We start from the raw sequence: 24,692 nt of genomic DNA on the forward strand, positions 1-24,692 counted from the left end.
TCCTTCAGCTGACACTTTTGAGTGCCTAATATGTGCCAGCCACCGTGTCGAGCTCGAAGAAAATAACCATGAACAAAGCACGTGGGAACTTCTCTCCGGAGTATATGGAGTATGGTAGAAAACAAGCAATCACAGCAATAGCCATCATTTCATGTGCCCTGCTGTTTTCAGGTACAGGGTAGGTGCATTATCATATTCAAGCTACAGAACCACCCTTGTGGAGGGACAAGAATTAGCCACATTTCACAGGGTGCAGTGTGTGCACTGCAAGAGCACCCAGCAGAAACCTCCATCTAGCCTCAAAGTCGGGGAAAGGGGGAATCAGTTGGCTGGATAACAGAAGGGACATGTGTGGGAAGACATGTGGCAAGAGTACAAGGCGTGTTTGAGGATGCCAAGATATGGCATGTACATGGAGAACAGTGAGAGGGAGAGAGTCGGAAGCCTGACCAGCAGACCTTGTATGCTTTGCGGCCCTACGTCCCTGGAAGGATAGGCAAGGAAGTGATAGGATCAGATTTGCTTCCTGCTGCTGGGAAGATAAAAGTGAGACAGGAACACCCACCAGGACACTGCTAGAGCAAAGCAGGCAAGTTGGTGGCAGAGAGGTACAGAGGTGGAGACCTTTGGAGGGACAGGCCAGGGGTGACTCTGGCTGGAGCAGGTGAATGAAGGGGGCACCAATTCCAGAGACAGGCTGCACTGGAGTAACTGCAGGTATGGGGAAAAGATGAACTCATTTCTGACATGTAGAGTTTGAGCTGCATGAAGATGTTTATTGCCATCTTGATAATATTAAGCCTTCTAATCCATGAACATGGGATGTCTTTCCATATATTTAAGTCTTTAACATCTTTCAACACTATTTTGTTTTCAGTGTACAAATCTTGCATTCTTTTGCTAAATTTATTTCTGAGTATTTTATTCTTTTTGATGTTATTGTAAATGAAACTGTTTTCTCAATTTTGTTTTTGGATGGTTCATTGCTAGTATTTGGGAACACAATTAATTTTTGTATATTGATCTTGTATCCTGAAAGCCTGTTGAACTTATTCATTAGTTCTAATCATTTTTTTTTTTTTTTTTTTTTTTTTTGAGACGAAGTCTCGCTCTGTCGCCCAGGCTGGAGTGCAGTGGCCGGATCTCAGCTCACTGCAAGCTCTGCCTCCGGGGTTTATGCCATTCTCCTGCCTCAGCCTCCCAAGTAACTGGGATTACAGGCGCCCGCCATCTCGCCCGGCTAGTTTTTTGTATTTTTTAGTAGAGACGGGGTTTCACAGGGTTAGCCAGGATGGTCTCGATCTCCTGACCTCGTGATCCACCCGTCTCGGCCTCCCAAAGTGCTGGGATTACAGGCTTGAGCCACCACGCCCGGCCAGTTCTAATCATTTTTAAGTGTACTTCCTTGGGAGGCTTTTTATACAAAATCATGTAATCTGTGAATAGAGAGTTTACCCTTATTTACTTGCAGTCTGTATGCTCTTTCTTTTTCTTGCCTAACTGCCTAACTAGAACCTCCAGTACAATGCTGAATAGAGATGTCTTGTTTCTGATATCAGGGGAAAGCAATCAGGTTAATACAACGTCAGCTGAGTTTTTGCAGATATTCTTTATCATGTTGAGGAAACTACCCTCTTTTCCTAGTTTGGTGAGAGTTTGTTTTTCATCACGAATGGGTGTTGAACTTTGTGGAATGTTCTATTAAGATGATTATGTGGGCCGGGCGCGGTGGCTCAAGCCTGTAATCCCAGCACTTTGGGAGGCCGAGACGGGCGGATCACGAGGTCAGGAGATCGAGATCATCCTGGCTAACACTGTGAAACCCCGTCTCTACTAAAAATACAAAAAACTAGCTGGGCGAGGTGGCGGGCGCCTGTAGTCCCAGCTACTCGGGAGGCTGAGGCAGGAGAATGGCGTAAACCCGGGAGGCGGAGCAAGCTGAGATCCGGCCACTGCACTCCAGCCCGGGCTACAGAGCAAGACTCCGTCTCAAAAAAAAAAAAAAAAAAAAAAAAGATGATTATGTGACTTTTGTCCTTTATTCTATGTTATACTACGTTGACTGATTTTCATATGCTAAACCAACCTTGCATTCCTGGGGTAAATCCCAGTTGGTCATGCTGTATAATGCTTTTCATATGTTGCTGAATTTGGTTTGCTAATATTTTGTTGTGTTTTTGTTTCTATAATCATAACAAATATTGGTCTGCAGTTTTCTTGTAATATCTTTGAGTGGTTTTTGTTTGTTTGGCTGGAGTGCAATGGTGTGATCTCGGGTCACTGCAGCCTTGATCTCCCATGCTCAGGTGATTCTCCTGCCTCAGCCTCCCAAGTAGGTGGGACTATAGGCACGCACCACCACACCAGACTAATTTTTGTATTTTTTGTGGAGATGTTGGGATGACAGGCATGAGCCACTGTGCCCAGCTGATATCTTTGGTTTTGGTATCAGGGTAATATTACACTCATAGAATGAGTTGGGAGGTATTTCTTCCTCTTCTGTTTTTTGGAACAGTTTGTGAAAGATTGGTACTAATTCTTGCCTGGAGACATTTAAGGGTAGATGTTAAGTTGGACATAAGAATTCAGAACTCAGGAGAGAGGGTGGGGCTGTATACCCAGATTTGGGGGAGACAGGGGAGAGAGACCAGGCTCAGCTCAGAAGGGAACCTGTTAGAGAAGGCCCAAAGCCAGGCAGATGAGATTGCACAGGGAAAGTGGGAGAAGATAGGGCCTAGAACAGAGGCATGAGAAGCATCAGCACGACCAGCCATATAAACAAAGACAGTTCTACAGAGGATACCAAGAGCACAGGGTCTTGCAGCAGGGAGTTTGGTAATCTTGGCCAGAGCCTGTGGTAGGGATAGAGCCAGCCTGCTGTGTTAAGGCAGGACTGGAACATGAGGAAATGGACATGAGGAAATGTTTCCTGAAGGAGAACAGATTTCCTCTTAGGGGGACTTTTTTAAAGCTTTATTTTGAGAGAGTCTCACTCTGTCACCCAGGCTTGAGTGCAGTGGCATGATCTCAGCTCACTGCAGCCTCTGCCTCCTAGGCTCAAGTGATTCTCATGCATCGGTCACCCAAGTAGCTGGGAATACAGGCGTGCGCCATCACGTCCAGCTAATTTTTGTATTTTTAGTAGAGAGGGGGTTTTGTTATGTTGGCCAGGCTGGTCTTGAACTCCTGGCCTTGAGTGATCTGCCCACCTCAGCCTCCCGAAGTGCTGGAATTACACGAATGAGCCACTGCACCCAGCCCTCTTAGGGGTGCCTTTTTTGAGAATGGGAATGAGCCTGAAACCCCAGCTGGGCCCAGCTGCCTATCCCTTCCACAACAAGAGGCCCTACTTGGATTCATCCTATGATTCCAGAGACAATAACTTCCCTGTGTTTCTTCTGGGAAAGTGAGGACCCCTGGGGCTCATTGAAAGGACTAAGAAGGGGCTCCCTTTGAGATTCTGGTTTTGCTGAAAGGTTTATTTTGGGAGGAGTGGGCACCTCACAGGAAATATGACTGCCAAGGGGTGATGTGAATGAAGGAAACCTTCTTTGAGACAGAGAGCTTCAGAAAGCTCCTGGGAAAGAGTAAGGCTCCAGCTCAGCCCCAGACGAAAGGGCCCAGCCCTGAAGCTGAGTTCTGCTCTGACAGCTCCTCCAATAGAGGCCAGGACAAGCTGCTTCTCCCCCAAAATGAGGAGAACCATTGCCTCGCCAGACCATGCAGAGATGAGTAGAGGGAGATTAAGGAGCTCTCCTGGTCATTCCCCAACCTCAGCCCCATGCCCCAGAGCCCCCTGCAGCTTGGCTTCTCCCCTCCTCCACCTCTCAGCCCACCTCTCTCTTCTTGCCTAAGCTCCCAGCCTCCTTGTCACCTTCACTGCAGGGAAGGAGCCCAGATGAAGGCACAGGCAGAAGAGGGCTGCCCTGGGGGCCACATACACCCAAGGGAAAGAGAAGGGAGGGTGGGATGGGCTTCAGGCCAACCTGGGGGCATGCTTGGGTGACTTCCTTGCTTTGGAGAAGAATGCGGCTGTTTAGGGTAAGATCTTAACGAGGAAACCAGAACTGACCCCTGTCCTGAGCACTCGTCCCTGGAGGAGGCCTCTCCACGAAGAACCTGCATTGGGTTTCACCTATCACCTTCCATCCCATCACCCAGGGTGGGGAAGGGGCAGACCTGGCAGAGCAGAGCCACACCCAGCCACACGCCAGGGGTCAGTCACTCAAGTCTTCTGAAACCTGGGTGGTGCCTGGCCCATCTGGGTTCCTTCCTTCCCCCAGCCCAAGTCCCTGCCCCCAGCCTTGTCCCTGGAGGGCTCAGCCCCACTCTCTACCTTCTGAGGGGGACTCTTGGCCCCAGGAGAGAGTACAACTCCAAGGTCACCTCCCACTCATCCCCCACACTGGGTTCAGCCTGTGCCACCCAGGACCTGGTGCTTCTGGGCCTGGCAAGAGACCGAGAGAAGATGTGACTGTGCTCCAGGAACAGAAAGTGCCATTCGGACCCAAGATAAAGAGATTGAGTGCATTTATTCACACACAGAGGTGGATGAGGGGCTCAGGGTTTGAACTCGATGACACTGACGGCAATCCGGGCTGCCCGCTGTAAGGCTTCAGCCACTTGAGGCTTTTCGTGAGACTCCACCTCCATGGCACGGAAAGTGGGCACGTGCACCTGCAGGACCTTGCGGCCCTCGGGGGCCTCTGCCAGCATGGTAAGGGCCTTGGTGGCGTTCAGGCGCGCTACGGTCATGGGGGAGTGCAGCAGCTCCAGGAGCGGGCTGATAGCTTGTGCCTCCAGGGCCGCATACTTCCCTGTAGGCCACCAACACAGGGCGTTCCTAACAGCCCAAGGGGCCCTCTTCTCACCCCCTCACCCTAGCCCTCTCCTGACCCTCCTCCTTGTGCAGTCTCAAGGGGTTTATGCCTGGTTTACACCCCACCAACATGCCCTCACCCTCAGGGCTCTTGCGCCTTGGCTGAGTCCAGCCTGGGCCTGGCCCCTTCATCTCTTGCCTTTCCGGCCTCAACCGGCTAATCTCAGCCCAGGAGTTGTATCCTGCCCAGGAGTTCAAGAGCAGCCTGGGCAACATAATGAGATTGCATCTCTACAAAAATTTAAAAATTAGCCAGATGTGGTGACAGGTGCCTATAGTCCCAGCTACTCAGGAGACTGAGGTGGGAGGATCACTAGAGCCTGGGAGTTTGAGGCTGCAGTGATTGTGACATTGTACTCCAACCTGGGTGACACACTGAGACCCTGGCTCTTAAAAAAAGCAAACCCAGCCGGGCGCGGTGGCTCACGCCTGTAATCCCAACACTTTGCTGAGGCGGGCAGATCACGAGGTCAGGATATCGAGACCATCCTGGCTAACACGGTGAAACCCCGTCTCTACTAAAATTGCAAAAAAATTAGCCGGGCGTGGTGGTGGGCACCTGTAGTCCCAGCTACTGGGAGGCTGAGGCAGGAGAATGGCGTGAACCTGGGAGGCGGAGCTTACAGTGAGCTGAGACCGTGCCACTGCACTCTAGCCTGGGCGACAGAGCAAGACTCCGTTTAAAAAAAAAAAAAAAAAAAGTAACTCAATAGTTCATTTATGTTGCCGATATTTCTTGAGCACCTACTCTGCACAAAACACACACGGTTCCCGGGAGATGCCCTCCTCAACCCTTCGCTGCCCCTTCCTGCTGTCCTTGCCGGCCCTACACTCCTGCAGTTCCCAGCGGACTCTCCCCTTTGCTGGTGGAACCTTTCAGCCTGGGCTCTGCCAACTCCCATTGTCCTTGGGGTTGATTCCAAGCCCTTCCCAGAGGAGGCTTGGCACCTGTGTGTGCCCCACCCATGCTGGGCTTCTCCTTCACATCCCTCATCACTGCCTCCCAGGGCCTGGCACGTGGCAGGGGCTTCAAGACCCTCAGCTGGAGTGCCAGCTTGGGAATAAGTGGCCTCATCTCCCTGGGTCCCAGCCTCTTGTGTGTCAAGCCCCGTGGCCCTCCAAGCACTCCTGCAGGAAGCCTGGACCGAGACGGACACTGGGCTGAGGCTGTCCCAAGATAAACACGCAGGGGGAGCCCCTGCCACCATGCAGTCAGCATCCTGACTATACCAGTAAAAGGAGGGGCTGTGGACTCCAAGAAGGACCCAACCTCTCCCATCTGCATACCTCAAGCAGCATTAGGGTCAGGTGTGGAGGGCCTGGGAGGACCTGTCTTTGGGAGGCTGATTGCAATTCCAAGCCCAGATGGTCCTCTGTGGAACTCAAAGGAAGCACAGGGCCCCAGGCTGGTGGGTGCGTAGGGGTCAGAGGGAAAGTCAAATGCTTTCAGGGGACCTGGGAGTGCCATGCCCCAGTCTGCCAGGTGTGGAAACAGCCCAGCGTTCTTCCATTCGCCCAGGGTTGGGTGACTTAGAGGGGAAGCCTGACTGGTTGGGAGTCCCAATTCTGAATTTGCCCCCTGCCCCAGTTTAAAAAAGTAATTATGATGAATAAACACCATAGAGTCCAGGGCTCCAGGATTTGCTTAGACCTCAGGATAACAGAATCATGGATGGTAAACTAATCAACTCCTGGGTCACAGCTCACGAGGGGCCTGGGTGGGAGGTGGGAATTCCAGGCCCAGGGAACAGACTGGTGCGAAGGCACAGAGGTCCTAATGTGAGTGACCGGTGAGAGGCCACTGTGCTGAGGAGAAGAGGGAGGGCTGAGCCTCAGACCCAGTCTTGAAAGGACATCAGTGATAGACTAAGGGGAGGGTTTTTTTTTTTTTTTTTTTGCAAAGTGTGGGGTTTGGGGAACAACACCCAGCCCCTGAGCACAGAAAGCTCATCATGGCTGCTAGCCTGCTGGGGTCTCCCTCCCTGTGGCACCCCCGACCGCCTCACCTTCAGTGATCACTGTGGCGAACATCAGGGCCCCGGCGGCATTAGACTTCACATGCTCCACGGGGTCTTTCAGTAGATGCACCAGGATGGGGATGACGTCAAACTTACACACCTGTTTCTTGCCCTCTCTAGATATGCTGGGGCAGAGAGGGAACAGAGAGGGGCTCTGCTTGGAAGGGAGAAGAGGGGCAAGGCCCAGGAGTGCTCCAGGGAAACACAAAAGAAATAATTGTGTTGGGACTACCCCAGGTAGTCCAAGGACTGGTCCCCATGATCCAGGACTGGTCAAGGCGGGGATGCTGGGCTGCAGAGGAGAATTGGTGTGAATGCGGCCCACTGCGAGTGAAGACCAGGGAGTGACAGGGCCTCATTCTGAGCCAGCACACAGAAAAGAAACAGGGCACATTCTCCGTGGCCCCAAAATGGGAAAGAGCAGGACCCAGGGGTGTCAACCACAGGGAGACCCGTTTTGACTTTGCCTAGGAGCCAGAGCTGCCAGTGATGGGTCAAGCTGCCCCCAACAGCAGTGGCTGCCAGGCACTGGGCAACTGCAGCTAAGGACTCAGACCAGGTGACCTTCAGGCCACTTACTCTGGCACTGAATGAAGTTGTGGAAATGAGGATGATGACTCCCTAAAAGTTTCCTGTGAGAGGGTCAATTCTGTCCCCTAAAAAGCAAGGGTTCCCTGGGCCAGGAAACACTGTTCACAAGCCCCACAGGAATGTCACAGTGCAAAGACCCCTGTGTCACTTAATCAACCTTTCCCAAACGTAGCCACCAAAGAACCCTCATTTTTGTAGAGCTCTTAATGACCTCAAAGACACAGGTGTTCCCTGGGAAACAGACTGAGAAATGGGGTTGGCCAGCCACTAGCTGTGACCTTGGGAGCCTGTGGAGCTTTCAGGACAGTGGGACTCAACCCCGAGGCCCGTGATCAAAGATGTAGAGTCCTGGGCCCCACATGCAGGGATTCCCCGATTCGTTCACACAGCGAGACACTGAGACAAAAGCTGGGTTTCTCCAGCTCAGCGTTCTTTAGGGCCAGATAATTCTCAACTGGGGGCCAAAGCTCCACCGCTGCAAACCCTGGGTTTAGGGCAGGAAACAGAGGAAAGCCCTGTCCTTAGGAGCTCCCCTCGGGGATGACACACAAAGTAACGGCAAGGATGGTGTTCACAGTGGACATGGGAGGACGGGGGACAGCGGGGAGGTTACAGTTTCAGAGAGAGAGCTCTCTCCTGGCAAGCCACTCTCGTGGTCACACAGAAAGGGGACCTCTGAGCAGACCTAAGAATGACGGGGCTGGGACAGGGTCCAGGAATCTGCTTTTTCACAAACCTCCCGGGGGCCTGGGTCAGGAGCCCCACTTGCAGAAATACTGGCCTGGGCCTCTAGTGAGACTCTCAGAAGAGAAGCCAGGACTCAGGGAAGGCAAGAGGGCCTCCACTAAAGAGACGTAGCCACAGCTAAGGCAGGGACTCTGGGGGTCGGTGACCAGCCCATCCTTGTGAAGAGGGGCCCAATGTGAGAACACACCCCGCACCCTGCCCCCTGCAACTTTGAGGCTTTGTGCTCCCTCAGTTTCCAGGCCAGGATGTAGACTGTGATCCTGTGTGGCCTGGGGTGAGAGACAAGACACTGCCTCCATTTCTCACCTGTGAAGGCAGACATTGCCTCCCTGGAGGGTTTTCTAAATGTGAGGTTTGTAGACAACGCCTGGCACACAGGAGGCACTCAGTGACAGCTGGGTGTCATGATCATCACCAGTGCATCTCCTGTGCTGGCCTTCCTCATGGGGAGGGGGTGCCAGTCGTCTGGCTTTGTCCAGCCTGAGGGGTTTTCTGGGATACAGGACACTCCCAGGCCAAAGGGATGGTGGTCACCCTAGGGGAGAAGGTCATCCTCCGTCCCAGCTTCCTCCTGCCCCTAGGCACAAGCAGGCAAGGGGAAGCAGGCCCAGGGTGGCCGCCCTTGAGCTCTGGACCAGCCCAGCTCAGGTGCCTTCTCCCAGCCTTGGCAGAAACCCAGCCTAGGCCAGGACTCACCTGACATTAAGGAGCGCATGAGCGGCCTTGCTGCGGATGTTCTCGTTGACACTGAGGAGCTTCTGCTTCAGGACAAGCACCACGTTGCTGCCCAGGGCCTCAGTGGCATCCTCCCGCAGGCAGAGGACCAGTGTGTCCAGGATGAGCTCCTGGAACTCCTCCTCCCGCTCCACCTGCAGCTTCCACACCAGCGGGGAAATCAGACCCTTGCTGATGATCTCTTGGGCCCCTACAAGGCAGGAAAGGGCGCTGAGGGCGGGCCGGCCACCCACCCACCCATGCCAGTTGGCCTGCAGGGCTCAAGGAGGGTCTTGCAGAGCCAGTGGGTGGGTTTGACAAGAGGACTTGCAAGTGCCACACCCCCCCACACACACGTCCTTCCTGGCCAGGGGCCTGAGCGGCCAGCAGGCGGCTGCAGCGACAGCCATGTCAGGCTGAGGGCAGAGGCTCAGAGGACCCGGGAAGGACCAGCCTTTGGTCACCAGTGTCTCAGGGGGCATCCACCATAGCAGGCGCACGTCAGCCGGAGAGGCAGTAGCCACCCCTCAGAGAGCCTACAGCTCACTCCTGTGGGGCCCAGGCACACTAGGAGACCTCCACTCTTCCCTCCCCCTGCCCCAGAGTCGGGGAGCCAGTCAAGCCCCCACTTCCCATTCACCAAAATATTTCAAAGCTGCTGGAGACCCCACACTGGTCTGACCAGTCCTTGAGAAGAGCTTGGGTTTGACTCTGAGACAGAAGACCTAGAGTACAGGCCAGTGTCTTGCACACCAAAAAGAGCTGTGCCCCCACTAAAGGTGATGGGAAGCCATGGGCTCTGGTCTTCAAGGGACCTCGGACTCTGTGGGAAGGGGGGCTCCACATGGCACCGCTGGGGTGCAGGTACTGGGAGAAGCACAATGAGGCAAGACTCCCCCATAAACAGGCCCCACCTGGCTCCTCCCAGCTCCCTTCCCTCCTAAGGAATGTCAGCAAGTGGCTGCCTAGAGAACCCAGAACTTGGGCACGAGTGGCATCCTGAGGAGCCCAGGACGGTGGGCAGAACAGCCCTCCTGAGTCACTGAGATGAGATGCACAGGGAATGTGCAGAGTGCCCTTCCCTATGGCATGCGGCTGCCCTCACCATTGCCCTGCAGCCCACTGCCCACTGCCCACTGCAAAGCCATCTACAGCCCCCAGGGAGGTGGCCACCAGCAGACACCTCTTTCTTCCGCCCTCCCCAGCTAAACTGTCTAATTTACTCTAGAGAGAGAAAGAAACAGGTTGATTAGCCTAAAGGCCTCCAAGTGCCAATTAGTACCAGGGATTTTCTCTTTGAAGACATCACCCCAGCCTTCTTCCCCTGCTCCCTGAGGATATCAAACTGCAGGTGCCCAGGATGATGGGGTAGAGAGGCGGAGCAGGGTGCCGAGTGACTCATACTGTCCCCCCATGTCTCATAATGTCCAGGGGCTCCCCGTGCCCCATCCTCCATGTCCCCTGGGGTGGTGTCAGGTGGCTCCCAGTGCCCCTGGCTACCATCTCACTGGGGTATAAGATGGAGCAGCTAGCTCTGCCGTTTGTTCTCAGGGCTCTGACCACCCAGGAAAAGTGGGTTCCTGTTGCTTCTAGTGTGTTGGGCTTTTTTATTTTTTATTTATTTATTTTAATTTATTTTTTATTATTATTATACTTTAAGTTCTAGGGTACATGTGCATAACGTGCAGGTTTGTTACATATGTATGCTTGTGCCATGTTGCTGTGCTGCACCCATCAACTCGTCAGCACCCATCAACTCGTCATTTACATCAGGTATAACTCCCAATGCAATCCCTCCACCCTCCCCCCGCCATGATAGGCCCCGGTGTGTGATGTTCCCCTTCCCGAGTCCAAGTGATCTCATTGTTCAGTTCCCACCTATGAGTGAGAACATGCGGTGTTTGGTTTTCTGTTCTTGTGATAGTTTGCTAAGAATGATGGTTTCCAGCTGCATCCATGTCCCTACAAAGGACACAAACTCATCCTTTTTTATAGCTGCATAGTATTCCATGGTGTATATGTGCCACATTTTCTTAATCCAGTCTGTCACTGATGGACATTTGGGTTGATTCCAAGTCTTTGCTATTGTGAATAGTGCCGCAATAATGGACTTTTTAATTTAATGTGCACAGATTTCAAAAAAAAAAAAAAAAAAAAAAAGGCCTAGGTCTCATTCTAAACACATCGCTTCCAAGCTGTGTGACCTTGGATGAGTTACTCAACCTCTCTGAGCCTAGTTTCCTTATCACTGAAATGGGCCTACCTGGCAGGGGATTGTGGATGAAAATGTGTTCCACGTGCTGTGGATTTCTTCATCCATATAAGGGTCTGTCCCTGTGTGCCCAGAACATCTGGGCCTAGGGTGGCAAGAGTCTCCTGAATTCCACCAACACTGAGCCCCAGTTACAAGCAAGGGCCTGCTGGGGGCTGAGGGGTAGGATACAAGACAAATGCTGCACAGCCCAAGCCCTGCAGAGCCCGTTGGTGCAGAGCCCCTGCCACCCCTCCTGGAGGCCTGATCCTCTCTCCCGCGCAGCTCCCTGCTTTGCCCAGACCACACACCTGGCCTCCTGCTCCCGCTCTGCTTCCCCTCAGGTTCTGCCCACAGTCTCCCTACCCACTCCTGGCTATAGATCCAACTCAGCGGTGACCTGGACGGCCCTCTTCCAGCTCACGGCAGGGAGGTGACAATTTGACCTTCTATTAATTTTGCTGGCAGATGGAAGGACAAGGTTCTGGGATGGGGACACCTGACTAAAGACCTGGGGGTAAGGAAGTTGTTAATTTTCAAATCACGGCTAGATTGTAGCCTCATCTGCACCTATCTGAGCTTCCCAGGAAATCCCTGGGACAGGTGTCATTGCTGGAGCTGCTGCATGAGTCAGGATGGGCACAAGTTGGGGGAGGGATACAGAGAGAGTTGAGGTCAGAAAAGTCAACATTCAGGGTGTTCACCTCCATTGCCCACCTCTCCTTGGTGAGGAAACTGAGGCCCAGAGAGGCAACTTGAATACCCAAGGTCACACAGCAGATGGTGGCAAAGCCAGGCAGGGCCCTCAGCTCCTTGGGTTTTGTTTCTCAGGCATTTGTCTTGTACTTCTGCTCCTAGAAATGCTTAGCACAGGGACCGGGGTTCATTTTGAGACAGAGGGAGAAGATTAAAAATAAAACGCGTGCCGGGTGTGCCTTTCTGCTCGTTCACTTTGCTTCTTTTCAGCTAAAAGAAGAGTCTCGGGCCTGGCTATTTATAACTAACCCAGATCTGCGATGGTTTGCTCAAGTGGGGGTGGGGCACACAGACCCCAGGGAAACAGTCCGGGAAACCCACCCAACTGGGCGGTAGCCTGAGAGTCTGCTGGGGGTGGGGGGTGGTTGCAGAGGAGGTAGGACAGGTGGGGCACAGAGAACCAGCCAGATGGGGTGGCACCAGAGCATGCCAGGCTCTGGGCCATCCATGGTTTAGAAACAAGCAACACATGCCCACCCCACCCCCGGGAAGCGGGAAAACTAGTGGAAGAGTCAGCTGGGGACAGGTCATTACAGAACAGGTTGACATGTGTGTAGACCAGGAATTCCAGGGTCCTAGGGGCTCTGGAGGTGCACAAAGGGAGGCCCCGGGGAAGCTGGTTCTCATGGAGATGAAGGAGAGTCCAGAACAGCAGGGGAACAAAGGTGTGTTTGTGGGGAGTGCCCGATCTGGCCTGGCTGATATGTAGGGGCTAGGATGGGTTCAGTGGTTGATGAGCCAAAGAGATCCATTGGGATAGAGGGGTCACGGATATCCATGGTGTGCAGCCCCAGTGGTGGAGGTTGGGTCATTTTCTTTATCTTATTTTTTTTTATGAGACAGAGTCTCGTTCTGTTACCTAGGCTGGAGTGCAGTGACATGATTACCACTCACTGCAAGCTCCGCCTCCCGGGTTCACGCCATTCTCCTTCCTCAGCCTCCCGAACAGCTGGGACTACCGGTGCCCACCACCACACCTGGCTAATTTTTTGCATTTTTAGTACAGATGGCGTTTCACTGCATTAGCCAGGATGGTCTCAATCTCCTGACCTCCTGATCCGTGAAGGTGGGTCATTTTCTTTGTGGAGGGGGCAGGGGGTGCGGGTGCTGACACCATTTTCAGGGGCCACTCCTTAGCCAGCTGTGCCTGCTGGGTTGGGGAGGTGGAGTGGCCTCAGTCACCACCAGGACAGAGCACCAGCACCCAGGTTCTGGTCACAGCCACACCCTTTCCTGCCAGGGGACTGCACATCCACACATGGCATCTGGGGCCCACCTTGCCACAGGTGACCCACCTGTCCAGCTTTAGCCTTGCGTGGCCCTGTGCCCTGAACTCGCGGCCCACTGAGCCTGTCTTTGCTCCAAGGGGTGCTTCTCTGTCCTCAGCTTTCTTGGCTTCCCAGTAGCCGGGAGCATGGTTAACAGCTTCTTCCTTCACCACACGCTCTTCCCGTGCCTCTGGTACTCTCCATTCTCTGGTTCCTGACCACCTCTCCAACTGCTCCTCCATCTTTTTGGTAAGCACCATCTCTTCCTCCAGTGGTCCCCACCTTCCCCCCTTCTCTCACCTCCCTGGGTCCTGATAATACCCCGCTACTGTCTCCCAACATGCTCTGCCATCTCACAGCCACAGCAGACCCTGCACTGTACTTGGCCTCACAGACTGACTTCTGTGCTCACTCCCACTTCCTCTGGACTGACTGATGTTTTCATTATTTTACTATGTCCAGTAGGACAACTCACATTGTCTGTGGGACCATGCCTACTGTAAATAGGGAACAAAAACTCGTCCTCCTCCTTCTCAAATTCAAAAGACTATCGTTAAAACTCTCTAGTGATTCTTAGGCCAACGTCCCGACCCTACTGTCCCGAGCTGGCATCTGTGCATGGGCAATGGCCCTGGCCACATTGGTCTTCTCTGGGTTCTTCCTGGCCTCATGCTCCTTCATGTCCTGCACCCTCCCCGCCTTGGAACTCACTTCCCTCCTACCCTACGTCACTGGCCACCTCCACGCCTGCTATGGCCTCATTCTAAGCATCTCTTTCTTTGGGAAGCTGGCCCAATGCCCAATGCTCCCCCACTCCACGTGCCCCCAGAGCCCCAGTGGGTCTCCTCAGATAACCTCACATGATTGTAAGGCCCAATCGTTCTTTGCTTTCTGCCCCTGCCCTACAGTCAGAGGATTTGCCAGTAAAGGGCCGGTCTGAATCCTAGAACTGTGCCTACAATTATACCCTGGTGGAAGAGGCTATCTGTAAGTGACTGCTGCATGAATACAATATTGGTTTGATGCCAGGTGAGATGCCCCTCTCTTAATTTGAGGTGGTCATCAGCGTCAAGTCAGGGAGGTGTCAGCCAGCCCCAGTGGACCCCTCTGCAAGCTAGCCTCTGCTCTACACCTGGACCACTGGAAAGGGCCATCCCTCTGTTGCACGTGGGCTTACCCCTGCAAACAACTCAACTCTGAACCCCTCAACTCTGCAGTGGAAACAGACTCTGGCTATCCCAAGACATGCTAAAATGCATTTCCTATATACATTAACCCTCAGAATCACCCTCTGACCACAGTCTGTTACATTCCCCGTCCACAGAAGAGGAAACAAAGGCTCAGCCAGGTAGCACAGCTGCTGGTCTCTGTGTGGTCCTCCTGGTGAGAGGTCCAACCTGACACAGTCTGGTAGTGTGGAGGGCAAGCACAAAGTATAGCCCCTCAGGCCGGGCACGGTGGCTCAAGCCTGTAATCCCTTCACTTTGGGAGGCCAAGACGGGCGGATCACGAGGTCAGGAGATCGAGACCATCCTGGCTAACATGGTGAAACCCCATATCTACTAAAAAATACAAAAAACTAGCTGGGCAAGGTGGCGGGCGCCTGTAGTCCCGGCTACTCGGGAGGCTGAGGCAGGAGAATGGTGTAAACCCGGGAGGCGGAGCTTGCGGTGAGCTGAGATCTGGCCACTGCACTCCAGCCTGGGTGACAGAGCGAGACTCCGTCTCAAAAAAACAAAAAAACAAAAAAACAAAGTGTAGCCCCTCAGCCACTGGCTGAATTCCCTTGGTCCTCACTGGACACCTCCAGTGAGCAATAGGTTCGCCTCCATGATGCCCATAACAAATATACGTCCTGTTCCTGACAGTTTAGGCAGCACCCTCGAAGGTGGCCCACGACCGTGCGGGTACGTAACGCAATGGTCTCCATCTCACAGCAGAGGAAACATTCCCAGGGAGGTTACGGGATGATGCTGAGATGCCATGGTGTCCGGCTGGCAAAGCCAGGCACAGTAGCCCCTGCCTCCCCACCACAGAGCTACGATGGAGAGACCACTCTATTGACCTCTGCCATGGTCAGGTCCAGGGCTGCTGCTCAAAGAATGGCACGATCCACATAATTTGACCACAAAGGTGTAAGGTGATAAGGAAGGTGTTAGCTGGGAAGGCATCTGCACTTTGCCAGGGATGCTCTAGGATACACAAAGCTTCAGGTTACAAAGATGGAGAAGACAGAGAGCAGCATTCACGTCTTGGCCCTCTGGCTTGAGAGTCTTTTAAGCATGGAAGTGAGGGGGCTCCTGGCCCTGAGGTCCACAGACAGGCTTTGAAATTGAAAGCAGAATTTTGCAGCCTGGGTTCAGCTGCATTCTGCTGAGGGTCTGATGCTTTCCACGAGCTTCCCAACAGCGCCAATGGCCTTAACTGAACTGGCTCCCTCACTTTTTTCTGGGCTGGGGGCCAGCTCCTTGGTCCTTCTCCCTTCCTTCCCTCCCAAGGCCACCTTTCCGTGTGCCAGGATTGCCAGGGACGCCAAAGAGCCCCTACACACTGGAGCAGCAGAGATGACTAATGCCCCCTCCCATCGCGGCACAAACCTCACCGTTGTAAATCGTTAGGGTTTGCATAGGCCTTTCACACGTTCTGAAGGATTGGTGAGACAATCCAGGAAAGCAGGTGCCACTAGCCCCACTTTGCAAACAGAAAGGCTGGAAGAGGTCAGTCGGTTGCCCAAGGACGCAGAGCTCACAAGAGGCCGAGCTGGGTTTGAACCCGAGTGGAGAGAAGGTGAGCCGGGACGACTGGCTGCAGTTAAGAGGGCCAGGGCCATGACTGGGCTCAGGCTCGTTTCCCCGGGCTGCCAGAAGTAGCCCCTCGGGCTCGGCTACCAGGCCTCAGCGCAGCGGAGTCACTGGGACGCCGGCGCGGGGAGCGCGTGCGGGACCGCGGCGCGCGCGGAGTCGCGACCCCGCCCCTGTCCGTCCCCATTGGACTGTTGGCCCGTCCGTCAGCTGCTTGTGCCCAATGGACAGAGGGTCGGAGCTCGTGGCGGGGCGGAGGTGCCCGGCGCGTGGTGCCCGGCGGGCGCGCGGCACCCCCCGCCCGCGGTTGGCCTGGCAACGGGCTGCGCTCGCGGCTCCGCCCCCTGCCGGCGGCGGCGCGGCGCGGGGCGGGCGGACCAGCGGGCGGGCGGCGGGCGGCGCGGGAGGGCGGGCGGAGGGAGCCAGGCCGGCCGGAGCGTGTGCGCCGCCCGCGGTCCGGTCACGTCCCCGCGTGGGCGCCGCCGCCCGCGTCGTACGGAACGAGGGCGCCGCGGCCCCGCGCTCGCCGCCCCGCCCCGCCCCGCCCTGCCAGGAGCAGCTCAGCAGATGCTCTGTGCCGCGGCCCGGAGGTGAGTGAGCCGACCCGCGGCCGGGCGCGCGCCGCTGAGCCTCGGGGGTCGGGAGCATGACCGGGGCGTCCACCTTGCCCTCACTTGGTGCTCCTCCCGGGCCTTTGTGCCCCGAATCCGCCAGGGCGCAGCGTCAGGGATGCCCGTCAGGGGTGGGGGACACCAAGGGCGGGGACGTCTGCGAGGTGGGCAGGGGGCGGCCTCTGGTCGGGCAGGTGCTGGGGGAGGGAGGCGCCGCCAAGCCCATGACCCCGCGGGAGGGGGCGGCTGCGGACCCGGGACGATGGACAGAGGGCGCCGGGGATGCCGCGCGGGGCTGCCGGGCGCCCCCGAGCAGCGGCTGGTGCGGAGCCTGGGCGGGCAAGGCGAGCTGCGGGAGCGGCGCTGAGGCGGGTCTCCCTAGAGGGGGATCAGGGAGGGGCGGCCGGAGCCGATGCAGGGCCTTTCCCGAAACCAAGGAAAGGGCCCCAGAGGCCTGGGCCCGAGGACCTGGGCCCGGAGACGGACGGCTAGTAGTTCTCGGTCACTGCTCTTGAAGCGAGCAGGTTCCTCACAGGCATTTAGAGCAAGAGATGAGTATCGACCTGCTGCGATTGTAATACGTTCCCGGCTCAATATTTTTTCCCTTAAAAGGCGGTGGGGGTGTTTGGGGGAGGGGAGTGAGGGCCTCAGGGCAGGCGCTCCGTATCCTGCGGGCGATCCGAGGGGGCTCTGCCTTTAGGGCGGTGCTGAGCCTTTCTGGGTGATGATGGCAGGATTCGGCCTAGGCCGAGAATTGGGGCTCCTGTTACTGAGACAAGAGGACGATGCCAAGCAAGACCAGTGTTTCACGGAGTCCGTGTTGAGGTGGAGGGACCCGCCTGGTAGAGAGGTCTGTCTTGCTTGGGGAGACAGCTCAGCCCCTGACCGGCTCCTTTCTGCCCAAGTGATTTCCCTGCCCTGGGGATTGAGCTCTCTGGAGAAGGCTCCTTGGCCAAATTCAATTAAGCAAATATTTACTGAGTGCTCACTCCCCGAGGGCCTGGTGCTGGGGTGCACCGGGTGGGAGTGGACTGGGCCTCCCCTCCCAGAACTGATTCTCCACCCCATAGGGGAAAACGTCTCTACTCGGCCAACCCAGCCTGAGTGCAGGTGCAGGGGCCTTGGTAGGGACCTTAGAGTGGTGCCCTGCGCTGGGGGGTCAGGTGAGCCCGTGGACAACATGACATTTGAACTGGAGCTTGAAGGACATGGGCACAGCTAAGCTGGGCATTGTGGGCAGAGAGGAGAGAATGGACCAAGGCACTTGGGCGGTTAGGTCTAATGGGAGCACCGGCAAGCCTGGGGAGGAGTGGGAGGTATGGCGGGAAAGGCGGGTGGGGGCTGCACGGAGCTGAGGGAGCTTGGAAGTGGAATGACCTCGCTGCTGGTTAGCTGTGGCTGTGGTGGAAACCACAGCTTCCTCATCTGTAAAAGCGAAGCAGTTCCATGACCCCATGAGCTGGGGTGGGCCTGGAGAAGGGCTAGCTTTAAAGTCTGGGGAAGGCTCCTTGCAGTCTGAGTCTGTGCTTCCAGGCACTTCTCCCTTGGGCACAGCCAGGGCACCGGGTAACCACCCAGGCAACCCCCTTGTTAGGATTGAGTTGCCTGTTTTGGGGATGATGCTTAGCTGGTGACTCTGTGCCTCTGGGATGTGGATGTTTGAGAGCAGTAATCGTGGCAGCCTGGGAGCATCCATCTAGGGGGTGCAGTGGGGGTGTGGATGGCCTGGCGGTGCTTGGATAAAATATGCGCCTTAAGCAAGCCTCATTCTCTAGGAATGAGAAGATGCTGGCATCTGGTTTAAAAGTCTTCCTGTGTGTTCCTCTAACAGACGTTGATTTTCTGAGACAGGAGGTGAATAAGGCATAATTTCTCCCCCTCGGAAGCTGGTGTCACTTTCTGCCCTAGGTCAGCCCCCTCATTTCTGGGGATGTTTTGCTCTCCTTCTGAAGGAACTGTTTGTTACTCATCTTTGTGGTGTTCCTGCCCTCCCCACGCAACAAACACTTGGCTTTGGCCAAGGCCCAGGTTGATGCAGCGAGAACAGGGCCTGCCCTCGTGGGGTGTGCAGTCTGTGCTGAGCAGGGTGAGCTGCTGCGCTCTGTGCCTGTCGCCTGGACTGTTGCAGGGACCTGGCATGCAACTGTGGGTTTGGGACACCAGGAATGGATTCTTCCCTCTGTCCCCAGCCTCTCAGGCCTTTTGTTTTCTAGTCTCAAGAGGAACCTCAGAGACCTGGAGGCCCCACCAGAGTGGCTGGAACCCGATGCAGGAGTGTGGGTGGGGCTCAGTCTGGACCTCAGGAGCTTCTAGAACAATTCCAGGAATTTGCAGGTAACTGGATGGACTTGACAGGGCTGCCCAGGGCCCCCGCAGAGAGGCCAGTAGGACAGGAATGCTGAATATAGCAATTTAGGAATGCTGAATTTAGTCATCTTGTGTGTGAACACATGTGTGCAGCTTCCTCCTCTGGAGGCAGGGAAGGCAGCCCTGTGCTGTCTGTCCCACGCTAGCCTCAGAAGACTTAATTGTGTGGCGGCAAAGGCACTCTCACTGCTGCTGACCATGGCAGGTGCACGGGCGCACTGGAGGAGGCAGGTCAGCACTCTGCTCTCCCGAACCCTCCAGGAAGGAAACCTGGGGTAGCCAAGCCTCTGGGTGCCTGTGAGCACTGTGCTTGGCTGGAAGGAGCACAAAGCGAAATGGACAGAGGCGTCAGTGAGATGCCAAGAGTCAGCCCCAGGCAGAATCCCAGAGCAGAGGCTATGCTGTGGCCTGGGCAGAATGAAGAGGGACATGGGAACACCGAGACTCTTGTGGCCCCGGGGAGGTGAGGTGAGAATTCCAGTCTAGGTGGCAGAAGACCTGGGGTCAGGCCCTGGCCCCGCCATCCTAAGTTTAGCACCTTTTTCTCTGAGCCTTGTTGTCCTCATCCATACCCAAAGCCACGAGTGCCCCGCCCTGTCCCCATACCAGCCCCTGCCATGCATTTTGGCCCTTTCGTGCGAACACTGCCGGGGAGGCGCTTCACAGGAGTGAACCAATGGGCACCGCTTGGCAGATCCTGGAGCATGTAGGAGGAGACATCAGCCCTCTAGACTGAGCCCAAGGAGCAGAACCTCACGCGATTCATCCATTCATTTGTTCAGCTAACATTTACCAGTGCCTGCTGCATGCCAGGCACTGTGCCAGGTGCAGGGGTACAGCAGGGACAGAGCATCCACTCACAGTGCTCACACCAGAAGGGTAGGGGTTGACAGTAACACGTGTAACTAAGTGCTGCACTGTGGCGAACACTAAAGCAGAAGGTGGGGGACACGGGACGGGGGTTGGGGGCTGACACAGTACCATGAAGAAGTGCTGGGTGAGTGGTGTGGCTGAGCAGGGGAGAGACAGCAGGTGCAAAGGCACTGAACAGACACTCCCTGGCCCCTGGAGGCCCCACCAGAGTGGCTGGAACCCAGTGCAGGAGTGTGGGTGGGATCTCAGGGCCAGGTCCTGCAGGACTCAGCAGGCCCCAGTGAGGCAGGAAGACCTTGGCAGGGTTGGAGCAGAGAAGAGACTGGAGCTAATCTACACTTTGAAAAGATCTCTCTGCTGAGGTGGGAAAATAGGCTAGGGTGGGGTAAGGTTGGAGGCCATGAGGGGCCGTTGCAACATTCCGGGCAGAGAGGCTGCTGACCCAGAGGTGGGAGCTCTGGAGGCCCTGAGAAATGCAGGTGGGAGATTTGTTTTTTAAAGCTGCAGCTTTTAAACGACAGCTGCAGTTTTGGTCTGAGCCAATAGAAAGATGGAGCTGGTATTGGCTGAGAAGCAAGATACAGAAAAACCCATTCCGGGGAGGTGGGGAATTGGGAGGTGGGTCTGAGACCTAGAGAGCCATTGATGAGCACATGTGGCCAGAGGGAGAGCAAGGCTGGAGGTGGCAACCTGGAGCCCTTGGCACTGAGGTGTGTGGGAGGCCGGGGACCACGTGAGGTCACTTAGGGATCAAGGGTAGGTAGGATCAGAAGAGGCTGAGCTGGGCCCCTGGCCTCCACTGTGGGAAGGATGAGTTGAGAAGCATCAAGAAAGAGAGACTGAGGATTGGCAAGCTTCACAGTGGCGCCTCGGGAGGCTGGAGAAGAGCGGGTCCCAGAGAGCAGGTCCCCTGTGTCGAGCAGGAGGACATGCCCAGGGACTGAGCATTGCAGGCACAGCTGCCCACATGATTTTGGGGGCCCACTACTTGAGAATTATTAAGGGCCTGACGGGATGGCCCACACCTGTAATCCTACACTCTGGGAGGCTGAGGTAGGAGGATCACTTGAAGTCAGGAGTTTGAGACCAGCCTGAGCAACGTATAAGACCCTATCTCTACAAAAGTAAAACTAAAATTGTACATTCTGAAACAGCAGCAGCAGAGCATTAAAACTGTATGGATGCCCAAGTAAGTGCCCGGGAACCTGGCTGGTCATGGGGACCTCGAGGATAATACTGGGGCTGTGGTGGCCCCTGTGGGGAAGGAACGCCTGGAGGGTGGACCTGCAACCTGCCAGCTGCCCACTCCCCACAGCATTTCTCCTCCCTTCCCTGAGTGGGCAGGTGGGTTGTGTTGGACTTTCAGGGCCGCTGGAGTCAGTCAGACCCAGCCTGTGAGCTTCACCTTGGCCCCATGGCCCCGGGAACCCAAAGTGAAAACTGCAGCAGGCAATTGCCTGCTGCAATTCTTCACTGAATGTGTTGCTTCTTGCCCCTTGGTCTGTGGACCCTTGGGCAAGAGGCAGCAGGAGGCACATCTCGAGGTTGAGGTCTAGATGGTTGCGTCGGCAGGCCCTGGACCTGCATGGCCACAGCTTCACACAGCAATGGCTTCTTTGCGTTCATCTCTTTTCCAAAGGAACCTGCCACATCACAGAGTTTTGAGTTATTTGCTTCTAAATTAAGGTATAACTCTCTTTTAGAGACGTCCCTGGAGAATCCATCAAAAAGTGCTAAGAAGTGAGCCTGTTAAAAGCCACAGTGAAGGGAGGGGCCTTACACATAGTGTCAAGCCCGGGGGTGTTCCTTCTAGCAGCCTCCAACCAGAAACACACCCTGTCCCCGAGGGCTCAGCCAGGCCTCCGAGGGCTCAGCCAGGCCTCTGGTAGCCATGGGGGCCATGGTCAGAGCAAACCTTTCAGGAGACGCTTGTCCCCTGGGATGGAGAGCTGCCAGGACAGGGGTCCCTGAGCCCCTTTGTGAGGTCTGCCCCTGTGAGTCTTGGAGGCCAAGGTCCTCTGAGGTGTGGAGAGTGGACCTCATGTGCCCAGTGCCTTAGTAGGTCTGGGCAGCCCCGTGTCTGGGCAGCATGGCCCCTCTCACCCTGGTTGGTCATAGGAAGGGTGGCTGAGGAGGAGGCTGTGCTGGAGGCCGGCGTGGCAGTGAGGGCTGGCTCTTAGGCTATGGCCCCTGCTCCAGACAGGGCTGGTGGGGCCTCTATCTAGAACAGCACCGTGTTCCTGACCATGTTTCCTATGCCCTTTCCTGCTGCTATTTTTTTCCCCTTAGCACTCACCACAGCATGACCTGCTCCCTATTTGATTCATTCATCATATGTGTTTGTGTAAGCTCCATGAGGGCAGGGATGTTGCAGAGTCACCATTGAGAATCGGCACCCAGGGAGTCGCTGTGGAGGGAGTGAACATTCGCAGACAGGCATGCCTCAGTGGCCCTGTCCAGCCCCTTTCGCCCTAGGGCTGGGCTGTGTGCTTTTGCACTGCAGAATCCCTGCTCCAGCTCAACCCTCTGCTCCTAAGAGGTTGTGCCTTTGGGTCCCCAGAGATGTGTCTTTGGGCCTCAGGTCTGGCCACCAAACACAAACCACCTTCAGGTAGATGCTACCAGCTGGGCCCCGTCAGGCCCAACTGTGGGTCACTGTCAAGCCAGAGGCAGGTGGACAGATGCCTCGGGCTGACGCCGGGCCACTCAGTGATGCGTTGTGACTCAGCGGGGCCTTGGTCAGACACGGGGATTCACAGAGTGATGGCCTGCAGAGGTATGTCTGTGGAAAACTGTCCTAAGGGGGTGAGCCAAGACTCTGAAGGTAGTAAAGGAGCATGGTGATGGTAGAGTGGCCTTTCCAGGTGGTCCCTGTGCCCCAAGATCAAGGAGTGGCCTCTCAGGCCAGCAGAGGGGCTCAGGGCAGGGGCAGGCACCAGGCCTGGGTAGAAGTCCAGCTCTGCCTGTGATGGTGGCCCTGTGAATGCTTTCCACTCTCTGGGCCTTGGTTTCCTTGCCTTTGAGTTAGAAGCTCTGGGCTGGGTCAAGGGTACAGACAGTTTCCTTTCTTATCTCAACTCTGGAGTGTCCGTCCAAAGCACGCTGTGCTGAAGAGGATTCTAAGGCTGTGCTGCAGCCCAGAGGGAAAGAGTCATGGTTGATTAGTGATGTCTGCAGCAGGCACAGGAGGCAGAATTTAGATGAGCTTGCTGGTGACTGGTGAACCTCACCACTGCATCCGCCTCCTACCAGCAGCTTTAACCCACCCTATCTCTCCTTACATGCCCCTTCCTTAGTGACACCGATGCTGACCCCTTATTGGGAAGGACTGGCCTCCCTCTTCCTGAGTCTCATGAGCAGCTCATGTCATTGTTTGCTGACTGCCTCTTCTCTCATTTGATGCCTCACTCCCTGCAGTGACCTCAGGGTCCAACCCCATGCTTGGTTCATGGCAGCCTCTTTCTGTACACTGAATGAATGAATGAGTAAGTGAATGAGTGGCAGAGACTCAGCCGCTCTGCAAGGCTGGGCGCCTCCTCTTGGATGTACACCTGGTTTGATCTCTGTTCTAGCAAGGAGCCCCTGAAAGCCTTCCTGGAATAGGGAGACTGGATGGCCATGGAAACAAGGTTCTAAACCCTGTGGTTTCGCTCCAGGTGTTGCAGGAGTGGGGTCAGCAAGGGAGGAGGGGGCAGGGTGACCAAGGAGGGCTGAGGCATGTGAGTCCCAGGCTCTTTGTTTGTGGGGCCCAGTGGTCCTATCTGACCTTGGCTGTGGAACAGCTAACCAGGCTTCCCCAGGGGCGAAGATGGGAAAACCTTCCAAGCTGCCAAAAGGGGCCTTCTGAAGACCCTTCTGACTAAGGGTGGGAGAACTTGGCACCTACAGCCTTCACCCTGGCCCCAGCAGGCCCTGACCCCCTGTGAACTGGTGGTACCCCACCCCTATTCCTCTTGCACCCCCACACTAGTGGCGCTACCCCTCACTGTGGCCAAGCCAGGGAAGGAGCAACTCCAACATAAGGGCTTGGCCCTCATGCCTCCTCCTGCCCAGCTCTGCATGGCACGTCCTCTCTGGCCTTAGCTGCCCCAGCTGCGTGTGGCCTCAGGCCAGCCCCACCCACCCCTCCTGCTTCCTGTGGCCCTGTGGAGTGGCTACCAGGACCCCTGCTGGTGAGGGTGGGTGCGGGTGGCCTGTCTCCAAGCTGGGCTTTTCTCCAGCATGGTCACCCCCTCACCCGCTCCGTTACCTCTGATATGCTGTGCAAACATATTTCTCGATAAAATGCTGGGAAGAAAAATAATTAGAGTGTTGCCTCCATTATCCAATTTCTGATTAATCAAACTGTCTTTGTCCTCGGCCAAAATCTATTCATTTCCCTTAAACACTGGGCCAGTGCCAGGCATTGATTTCCTCTATGATAACACCACGCACGCAAGCACAGACATGCCCAGCCTGGCCCCACCCCATGGCTGGGACACAGAGGCACTGGTGGGGCTGCCCTTGTCCCCCCAACACCGCCCACCTCCTCCGAAGAGTCTCCTGGCCACACTGACACCCCCGTCTCTGTCACGGCTCCTGGAGTGCTTGGCCTCAGTCTCCACTGTGTTTGTCTTGCCACGCTGGCTGTTCTGGGACTCTCCCTCCTCCCAGGATGGTGTGGAATGGATAGAGGAGGTGTGGAGGGTGTGGTCACTGCGGTCCCCAGGGACCACAGCAAATGGACTGCAGCACCAAGCTCTGGGTGGGCCAGGGTTTGGGGAATTATCCCCATCACTGGCACAGGAGGAAGGCCAAGAGTGAGGGCCAGGGCTTC

At 55.6% G+C, this 24,692-nt stretch overlaps 2 protein-coding genes across 4 annotated transcripts in view; one reads left to right on the top strand and one right to left on the bottom strand.

Annotated features, from left to right (window-relative positions):
- Positions 1-4,513: 4,513 nt before the first annotated feature.
- The window catches only part of LOC105482157 (radial spoke head 14 homolog), an 83,400-nt gene continuing 63,221 nt past the window's right edge, over positions 4,514-24,692 (bottom strand). For both annotated transcript variants that reach the window (XM_071080107.1, XM_071080108.1), the window contains exons 5-7: positions 8,932-9,160; positions 6,886-7,022; positions 4,514-4,817 (exon numbers count right to left, since the gene is read on the bottom strand). In XM_071080107.1, coding sequence (XP_070936208.1) covers positions 4,561-4,817; positions 6,886-7,022; positions 8,932-9,160 — 623 coding nt within the window. In that variant the 3' untranslated portion in view covers positions 4,514-4,560. The remainder of the gene's footprint in view (positions 4,818-6,885; positions 7,023-8,931; positions 9,161-24,692) is intronic.
- LOC105498503 (G protein subunit alpha z) overlaps positions 16,463-24,692 on the top strand; it is a 54,165-nt gene continuing 45,935 nt past the window's right edge. The window contains exon 1 of one of the 2 annotated variants that reach the window (XM_011770672.2): positions 16,463-16,615. The gene's annotated coding sequence lies outside the window, so the exon portion shown is untranslated. Of the gene's footprint in view, positions 16,616-18,849; positions 18,971-24,692 lie in introns of those variants that run through there. The other variant, XM_011770674.3, reaches the window with a different exon arrangement.

This window comes from Macaca nemestrina, chromosome 15 (assembly GCF_043159975.1).
Source record: "Macaca nemestrina isolate mMacNem1 chromosome 15, mMacNem.hap1, whole genome shotgun sequence".
NCBI lineage: Eukaryota > Metazoa > Chordata > Mammalia > Primates > Cercopithecidae > Macaca > Macaca nemestrina.